The sequence below is a fragment of the Theropithecus gelada genome, unplaced genomic scaffold, assembly GCF_003255815.1.
Source record: "Theropithecus gelada isolate Dixy unplaced genomic scaffold, Tgel_1.0 HiC_scaffold_16074, whole genome shotgun sequence".
NCBI classification, from domain to species: Eukaryota; Metazoa; Chordata; class Mammalia; order Primates; family Cercopithecidae; genus Theropithecus; species Theropithecus gelada.
Window position 1 is genome coordinate 1 of NW_020257851.1, and position 9,727 is coordinate 9,727.

The 9,727-nt window shown below is 54.4% G+C and overlaps 1 protein-coding gene across 1 annotated transcript; it reads left to right on the forward strand.

Moving 5' to 3' along the window:
- Window positions 1-3,885: 3,885 nt before the first annotated feature.
- Window positions 3,886-5,003, forward strand: LOC112617352 (D-2-hydroxyglutarate dehydrogenase, mitochondrial-like; the record flags this gene model as incomplete). Its single annotated transcript, XM_025374116.1, has 2 exons — window positions 3,886-4,508; window positions 4,838-5,003. Coding segments are annotated over exons 1-2 (259 nt in total), but the record flags the coding sequence as incomplete, so codon positions are not given.
- Between the last annotated feature and the right edge of the window lie 4,724 nt (window positions 5,004-9,727).

Below are 9,727 nucleotides of genomic sequence, written 5' to 3' on the forward strand. Positions count from 1 at the left end.
GCCCTCGGTCACCGTCACCAGGGTCTGGGCAGTGGGAGGCGCCCTCGGTCACCGTCACCAGGGTCTGGGCAGTGGGCGCAAGCCTTTACTCCTGCTTAGTTGGTTCCAGGCTCGGGGTAGCCTGGGTGTTGCCCTTACCATATCCCCCCTCGCCTTTGCCGCCTGACTGTCCTGATTCCACTGCTTCTGGGCAAAACCGTGTCTGCTCCCAAGGGCTGGGGTGCGGGTGGCTGGGCTCACTTTTGTGTCCCGGTGCCCGGCCCAGGGGCATCCTCTGGGCGAATGGCAGCTGTGTGATGCCGTCTCTGTCGACCGAGAGGCATGATCAAGTGTGCGTCCTTCCTAGGTCTCTGCCTGCCTTTCCTGCATTTGTCTCGGTGGACTGTGACAGTCAGCTCCCCTACATTCTGCTGCAATAACAAGCAGTCCCCAGGCCCCAGTGACCACATGAAGAGAGGCTCACCTCACCTGGTGTTCTGTGTGGGTGATCGCTGTGGCTGCATCTGCTCCTGTGCCTTCCAATTCAGGGGCCCGGGCTGAAGCAGCTGCCTGGCCAGTCTGTTTTCCCAGCAGAAAGAGCAGGACGTCCGCCGGGGCTTCTGTCAGCTTCTGCTCGGGTTGGGGCAGGAACATGAGCCCAACTGCCCTTGGTGGTGCAGGCGGGGACCCTCATCCCACACTGGCTGCTTTGCCCGGGTGGCAGTCATGCAGCGCCCCCACCATCCCCAGGAGGGCTACCCTGACACCCTGGCCTCCACACATCAGCCCCCACGACCCCCACAAAAGAGGGCTGCCCTCAACACCTCCAACCTCCCTACCAGCTCCCATGCCACCCCCAGGGCGGGCTGCCCCCCACGCCCCCAGCCTCTGCACATCATCCCCCACACCACCCCTAGGCGGGCTGTCCCCCACGCCCCCAGCCTCTGCACATCATCCCCCACACCACCCCTAGGCGGGCTGTCCCCCACGCCCCCAGCCTCTGCACATCAGTCCCCAGCCCCTCCACAGCCTGGTCCAGTCCTAGACTTGTGCCTTGAACATTAATGCCCAGAGCCGGGTTCATGACCAGGACAGGGCCGGGCGGGGCTGGTCCTGTGTTCACAAAGTCACCTCCAGAAGCTTCCTGGGACAGGTTTGGGAGAGACTTTGCGTGTCTGTCAGTACCTCATTCCGGCTCATGCTCCACGGGTGGGTAATCTGGCCTTTGTGTTTTGCAGATAGCAAAACCACCCTTTCTTAGGTGTGTGGCTTGGCAGGTTGACCCGGATATGCGCTTGTGCGCAGCTGCCCTGAGGCTTTTCTCTGCTGTTGTCCGGCGTTGGCGAGGCTGTGGGCAGGTCCTGAGTCATTCTTCTCTGCTTTCCACTTTGTGGTCTTTCCCTTCTGGGAGCCCTGGGTTTTTGGACATGTTGAGAAAATGGGGCTTACGCAGGTCCAGCCGCTGCTGCAGGGGTCCTGTGTTTAACGGGAGACTCTCAGCCCTGTCCAGGCCCCGCTGTAGCCTCAGCCCACCTGAGTGGAAGCCACACTGGTCATGGCAATGCCTGTCCACCCGTCACGTGTCACTCAGCAAACCTGTTAGGGAGATGCCTCCTGTGCCGTGTTCCTGCTGGGTGACAGCAGTGACCAGGGCGGGAGAAGCCTTGACCCCTGAAACTCACACAGCAGAAGGAACAAGCTCAGCCCATGGCCCCTCAGAGCCAGGAAGCGCCGGGGAGGAGGGCCGGGCCAGGCAGGGTCATGGGGTGTGCCTGGGAGTGCCAGGAGGGCTGGAAAGATGACCCTGAGGGGTCATTTCGGCAAAGACTTGGTGTGGGGAGCAGAAAGTCTGTAGCAGGAGCACCAAGGCCCTGAGGGGGCGTGTGCCTGCCATGTTCTAGAACCTTCCAGAGATGGTGGGCATGGAGCCAAGTGACTGAGGCATGAGCAGGCAAGGGGAGAGCCCATCTTGTGGCCACAGGGACACACGGGGCGGCTGGTCTGATGAGGTGAGAAGGCCCGGCAGGCAGCAAGGTGCCCAGCAAGCCGGCCTTGCAGCCGTGCCCGTGCCGCTGTGACGAAGGGTCCGTAGAAGGTGCGGTGGTTGCTCCGGGCATGTCATGACCCAAGGTGCTGATCTCACCAAACTAGCTCTAAAAAGTTATGAGAGGGACTGGCCGGTGGCTCATGCCTGTAATCCCAGAGCTTTGGGAGGCCGAGGCCAGCTCGGTCGGGAGACCTGAACCCTGTGGCGTTAGAGGAGTTAAAGACACACACTCAGAACGTAGAGGTGTGAAGTGGGGAATCCGGTCTCACAGCCTTCAGAGCTGACAGAGATTTACCCACATATTTATTAACAGCAAACCAGTCCTTAGCATTGTTTCTATGGATATTAAATTCATTAAAAGTATCCCTTAGGGGAAACGAAGGGATGGGCCGAATTAATTGCAGCAGGAACACGCCCTTAAGACACAGATCGCTCAGGCTTTTGTTTGTGGCTTAAGAATGCCTTCAAGTGGTTTTCCACCCTGGGCGGGCCAGGTGTTCTTGCCCTCATTCCTGTAAACCCACAACCTTCCAGCTTAGGCCTTATGGCCTTTATGGACGTGTTACATTGCTGCAGAGATTTTGTTTATGGCCAGTTTTTGGGGGGCTTGCTCCCACAGAGGCAGGAGGATCGCTTGAGCCCAGGAGTTTGAGACCAGCCTGGGCAACATGGTGAGACTTCAAAACAATAAAAAATTGGTGGTGGGGAAATGGGGGAATTTTGGACACTGGCTAGATTCCCAGTGGTGGTGAGGAGTTGTTATTTTTTTAAGTGTGAGTGTGGCATTGTGGTTATGTCAAAAAAACAGAGTCTTTTTTCTTTTTTTGAGACAGAGTCTCACTCTCACCCAGGCTGGAGTGCAGTGACACAGTTGCAGCTCACTGCAGCCTCGACCTCCTGGGCTCAAGCGATCCTCCCGCCTGAGCCTCCTGAGTAGCTGATTCTACAGGTGCCCACCACCAAACCAGCTGATTTTTATTTATTTGCTTTTTATTTTTATTTATTTTTTTTAAGACAGAGTCTCGCTCTGTCGCTCAGGCTAGAGTGCAGTGGCGCAATCTCAGCTCACTGCAAGCTCCGCCTCCCAGGTTCATGACATTCTCCCGCCAAAGCCTCTGGAGTAGCTGGGACCACAGACGCCCGCCACCACAGCTGGCTAATTTTTTGTAATTTTAGTAGAGATGGGGTTTCACCGTGTTAACCAGGATGGTCTCGATATCCTGACCTCGTGATCTGCCCGCCTCGGCCTCCCAAAGTGCTGGGATTACAGGCGTGAGCCACCAGGCCTGGCCGATTTTTATTGTTTTTAAGAGACGGGGTCAGGCCGGGCGCGGTGGCTCAAACCTGTAATCCCAGCACTTTGGGAGGCCGAGGCGGGTGGATCACGAGGTCAGGAGATCGAGACTATCCTGGCTAACGTGGTGAAACCCCGTCTCTACTAAAAATACAAAAAACTAGCCGGGCGTGGTGGCGGGCGCCTGTAGTCTCAGCTACTTGGGAGGCTGAGGCGGGAGAATGGCGTGAACCCGGGAGGCGGAGCTTGCAGTGAGCCGAGATCACGCCACTGCACTCCAGCCTGGGAGACACAGCGAGACTCCGTCTCAAAAGAAGTAAATAAATAAATAAAGAGACGGGGTCTCCCTATGTGGCTCAGGCTGGTCTCAAACTCCTGGGCTCAAGTCATCCTCCTGCCTCAGCCTCCCAAAGCTCTGGGATTACAGGTGTGAGCCACTGCGCCCAGCCAAGTCTTTCTCTTAAAATTTCCTGAAATGTTGGGGTCTCTGGAGGGGCAGGTGCTGGGCTTGAGCCCTGGGTGGGACCCTGCAGGGGAGAGGTGGTCCTGCAGCCCAGGGAGGATGGCTCTGTCTTCTTGTGGTGCAGATCTCCACAATGAAAGCTGGAGCAAGTGAAAGCCCAGCAAACCACAGGCCAGTTGATCTGAGCCCCAGGATTTGGCCCCAGGTTCCGCTTCAGCCGCCAGCACCGTCTGTTCCTCTTCAGAATCCTTCCTCTCTCTTGGCCTGACCACCGTGTCCCTCCTCCCCCATGACCCGCCCACTATGTCCTTCCCTCCCCCACGATCCGCCCACCATGTCCTTCCCTCCCCCACGATCCGCCCACCATGTCCTTCCCTCCCCATGGCCCGCCCGCCATGTCCCTCCCTCCTGCCCCGACATGCCCCTTGAGCTGCCTGGGCCCTGCTGTCTTCCCGTCTGCCTGGGTGGCTCTTTGTGCCCCCTTTCCTACCCTGCCCTTCTGTGGTTCAGGGAGTGTCCAGGGCCCATCCTTGTCCCCAAGGCCTTCCCTGGCCCTTGCCACTCTGTGCCGTGACATGACCTGAGGCTGCAGGGTGTGCGCCTCCCCCTTCTATCATCACTGCCCACCTCCTATGAGGTGTCCCGGCCGCCTGATTGCCGGAGTCCCAGGGTACTCGGTGCTGTCGTGGAGCCTGGAACATTCACTGTCCCGGATCGATTCCGGGGTCGGAGCCACACCTGGTCTGGGGCATTCGCCATCCAGGGTCAGCGCCACACCTGGTCTGGGGCATTCACCATCCGGAGTCGGAGCCACACCTGGTCTGGGGCATTTGCTGTCTGGGATCAGAGCCACACCTGGTCTGGGGCATTCGCCGTCCAGGGTTGGAGCCACACCTGGTCTGGGGCATTCACTGTCCTGAGTCGATTCCAGGGTCGGAGCCACACCTGGTGAAGATACAGAACTTGCCACTGCCCTAACCCCATGTGGTGTGCCCCCCGTCCCCGGGTGCTGTTCCCATAGCCAGTCCTTGTCTCGTCTTGTCTCATCCTCTAGATGCTGTGGGCCCTGAGGGAAAGGATCGCAGAGGCGCTGAGCCGAGACGGCTACGTGTACAAGTACGACCTCTCCCTCCCCGTGGAGCGACTCTACGACATCGTGACTGACGTGCGCGCCCGCCTTGGCCCACATGCCAAGCACGTGGTGGGCTACGGCCACCTGGGTGAGCGGTGCCCCAGGGCCACGGTCCTACGTGTGCTGGGTGGTGGGCGCCATGGTCACCGTCGCCCCGCCAGGCTGCAAGGCAGGGCAGATTGACCATGGTCTCTGGCTTAGCATATCTCCGGTAGACACTGGCAGGACCACAGTGTCTAACAGGGAAGGGAAAATCCTAATCATTGTCACACTCATTTTGAGTATTTTGGAAAAGACTGCCATTGTGCACTTTTGATGACAGAGCACGTGGCTGAGCTTGCCAGAACATTCTGGGATCTTCACTGGGATGCACGGTTGGAGGGCGTCAGCCTTAACCTGAGTCCAGGACGCGGGTCTCAGGGCTGCTCTCACAGGGCCCGGCCCCGAGGCCTTTGCTGTGCTTGATTTGCAGCCCCCAGCTGCTGCCACCCCTTCAGATGGGAGGATTTCAAAACCACGTTCAGATGATCTTCTTTTTTTGCAGAAAAATCATGCTTTAACATGCAAACTGTTAATTCATAGGAAGAAAATGTTTCAATCTTATCAGTTCTTTTATGTTTTTGAGATAGAGTTTCGCTCTTGTCACCCTGACTGGAGTGCAGTGGTGCAATCTTGGCTCACTGCAACTTCCACCTCCCGGGTTCAAGCAGTTCTCCTGCCCCAGCCTCCCAAGTAGCTGGGACTACAGGGGTCCACCACCAGGCCTGGCTAATTGTTGTATTTTTAGTAGAAACAGGGTTTTGCCATATTGGCCAGGCTGGTCTCAAACTCCTGACCTCCGGTGATCCACCCTCCTCAGCCTCCCAAAGTGCTGGGATTACAGGAGTGAGCAAGCATGCCCGGCCGTTTTCCTGTCAGTTCTTGGGAGCCTTGGAGCGAGGCGTCTAAAAGGCCAGCTTATAGGGCAGGGGTGGGGGTGGGGTGGGGGCAGGGCTGGGGGTGTAGAGCGTGTGGGGGCAGGGCTGGGGGGGTGGAGCGTGAGGGGGCAGGGCTGGGGGTGTGGAGCGTGGGGGGGCAGGGCTGGGGGTGTGGAGCGTGTGGGGGCAGGGTGGGGGTGTGGAGTGTGGCTTTGGGGGCTGACAGGTGCTCAGTGTGGCTTCTTCCCTGGCCTGGTGGCACTGGGGCCTCTGACCTGAAGCCTCCATCTACCTGCCAGTAAATGGGATTCAGATGCCACCCCTGTGGTTACAGGAGGGTCTAGGGTTTTGTGCGTGACGATAGTAATACGTATTATGTATGAAGGGCCTGTGCCGTCCCAGGCATCATTCTGAGCACTTGATGTGGAGAAACTTCTCTGCACAGCAGCTTTTAGGACTGGTGGTGTTGCTTCCCTTTTACACACGTGTGAACAGGTTCAGAGAATTTAAGTAACTTGCCCAAAGTTGCCCCACCTGCGGGACGGGTACGTCTGGAGGATTTGACATAGACTGGATGGTAATCTTCTGTGATAGGAAGGCAGGACTCCTGAATGGTAAGGGGGTAAGGGCTTGATGGGTGTGTCATCCAGAGAAGAGAGGTATGGGAGCCCCAGTAATTCAAAATATGACTTCGAGCCAGGAGGTTTCCTCCTCTGCAGGTAACTTCAGCCTCTCTTGGCCACAGATAAAGCAGATCACCTTGGTCAGAAATTGAATGAGCCCGCTGTTACTTTGTGAATGCAAGAATGGGCTGGGCGCAGTGGCTCACGCCTATAATCCCAGCTCTTTGGGAGGCTGAGCCGGGTGGATCACCTGAGGTCAGGAGTTCGAGACCAGCCTGGCCAAATGGTGAAACCCCGCCTCTACTAAAAACAAAAAAAATTAACTGGGCGTGGTGGCAGGCACCTGTAATCCCAGCTACTTGGGAGGCTGAGGCAAGAGAATCGCTTGAACCCAGGAGGCAGAGGTTGCAGTGAGCCGAGATCGTGCCACTGCCCTCCAGCCTGGGTAACAGAGCGAGACTCCATCTCAAAAAAAAAAAAGTCCGGGCACAGTGGCTCACGCCTGATTCTCTTCTGATACTGTTTATCTTTTTGATTACTTCCACCATCTTTTCTTTTCTTTATTCAACATATTAAATGTAGTTTAGGCCAGGCGTGGCAGCTTATGCCTGTAATCCCAGCACTTTAGGAGGCTGAGGCTGGTGGATCACCTAAGGTCAGGAGTTTGAGGCCAGCCTGGCCAACATGGTGAAACTCCATCTCTACTAAAAATAGCTGGGCATGGTGGTGGGCACCTGTAATCCCAGCTACTCGGGAGGCTGAGGCAGGAGAATCACTTGAACCCAGGAGGCGGAGGTTGCAGTGAGCAGAGATCGCACCACTGCACTCCAGCCTGGGCAACAAGAGTGAAACTCCATCTCAGAAAAAAAAAAAAAAGCAAGAATGAATGTTGAATTTTTTAAATGCTTTTCCTGCGTCTACCATGGTGACCAGGTGCTTGTCTACTGATCCCTCTGGAGGCAGATGAGTCTGTGTTTCTGGGGTAGGCCCAAGGTGGCTGTCATCCTTTTTGTATCTTGCTAGATGAGTTTATGTTTGGTGTGGGATTTTGACAGGGGTCTTGGTGGGTGATTCTGTTCCACACTGTTCCTTTCTTCTGTCTATGCTGGATTTTGGTATCAAAATCATAACATGAATATTATGCAGAACTTGCCAGTGGAGCTGTTTGGGCCTGGAGGTTTTTTTGGGGGGAGTATTTTAAAATTATAGCTCAATTTCTTCAATAGCTATGGGACTTTCTAGTTTTCCTTTCTTCTAGATTGGTTTTTCTGGTTTTTTTTTTTCCATATTGGCATAAAGTTGTTCAAATATTCTTTTGTTTTCTTTGTATCTAGCATTTATGGGATGCCCCCCACACCCTTTTTTTTTTTTTTTTTTGAGGGGACAGGGTCTCGCTGTCACCCAGGCTGGAGTGCAGTGCCTTACCACAGACTCAACCTTCTGGGATCAAGCAGGCCCGCCACCTCACACACGCCAGCAGCCCTGGCTAACTAAAAAAAAATTTTTTTGTAGGCCTGGTTTGGTGGCTCACACCTGTAATCTCAATACTCCGGTAAGCCGAGGTGGGAGGATCACTGGAGTCCAGTAGTTCTAGATCAGCCTGGGCAACACAGTGAGATCTGATCTACACTACACACATTTGTAGATCCAGAGTCATGTAGAGCCAGTTGTGTGGCCAGGCTGGTCTTGAACTCCGGGCCTCAAGCAAGGCTCCCTCCTTGGCCTCTCAAAGCCAAAGATTACAAGCGTGAGGTACTGTGCCTGGCATCATTTGCTGCTTGCGTTATCATTTCTTCTTTGACCCACGAGTTATGCAGAAGTGTATTTCTTAATTTCCAAACGTGGTAGTTTTCTAGTTATTTTTAAAATTATTGATTTCTTTTTTACTGCATTATACCCAGGAAACTTGGCCCTTATCAGATCAGATTTTGGAAACTTGATCCGTGGCCAGCTTGTGATCAGCTTTCGTAACCGTGGAGTGCTTGAAAACACTGTGCTCTCTGCAGTTGGTGGAATCAGTGTTTGTACAGATCCATCAGATAAAACGTGTACGTCGTGTGCTCATTCTGCATCCTGCTGACCTGCCACTCCCTGAGGGAGGTGTTAGAATCCACTGACAACAGACTCATCTATTCCTCCTGTAGCTTTGCCAGTTCTGGAGTCGTGGTCTTAGGGGCACAGGACATGAGGTTCGCCTCTTCGTTCTGGGAAACTGAATCTCTTATCGCGCTGAACTCACGCTTTGTCTCCAGCATTGCGCGTTGCCTTGGTGTCTGCTTTGTTTATTACACGGTGATGCTAACTTTCTTTTATTTAGTGTTTGCCTCACATGTTGTTTTTCCTCCTGTTACTTTCAGCTTTTCTATCCGTAATGATTTAGACGTGTTTCTTGTGGACGCCCCCGGACAGGTTTTTCACATACTTGTTTGCCGTCTCGAATGAGAGCATTTGGCTGCTGAGCAGGTCCTGCGGCGCGTTGTTTGGGTTTGTTTACTTCACCCTGCTCTTGGTCTCTCACTTCTTGTCTGTTTTTTTCCTCTGGTTTTTGCTCTTCTTGTGGTTTATGTTCTTTGTCATTTAGCTTTTTGCCATTTACTAACTGTTGGTGGTCGCCTTAGCAGCATAGCGGGCGTTTCTAGCCCTCTGGGTTTGAGGTTAATCAGAGTCACTACCTTCCTCCCAAACAACGTGTGATGGTGAATTCTCTGTGTCCGCTTGGCTGGGCCCTGGTACCCTCATTTGGTCCAACTCCAGTCTGGATGTTTCTGTGAAGGTATTTTTTATGTGTGATTAACATTTAAATCAGTAGATGTTGGGTACAGGAGATCTCCCACCACAGTGTGAGTGGGCCTCACCCAGTCAGTCGAAGGCCACAAGCGCAAAGGAAGAGGGGATTCTGACCCAGATGGAGACTCGAGCTGCAGCACCAGCTCCTGCTGGGATCTCCAGCCTGCTGACCTGGACTTCAGATTTTAGACTTAGCTCCCTCAGTCCCATGAGTCAGTTCATTAAAATCAGTGTCTGTCATCTACCTGTGTCTCTGCGTCGCTCCGTCTTTCTCTGTATCTTCCTCTAAATATGTGTAATCTCACTCTCTTGCTCGCTCTCTCTGTACACACACATCCTGCTGGTTCTGCCTCTCTAGGGGCCCTGATGGCTGCGCAGCGTGAGGACTTCAGGGCCCTGTCACTTTGGCTGTCGTTTTCCCCCCGGTCTATGGTTAGCCCCTGTATTTGCGGGCTTCACATCAGATTCAACCATAAAAATAACAA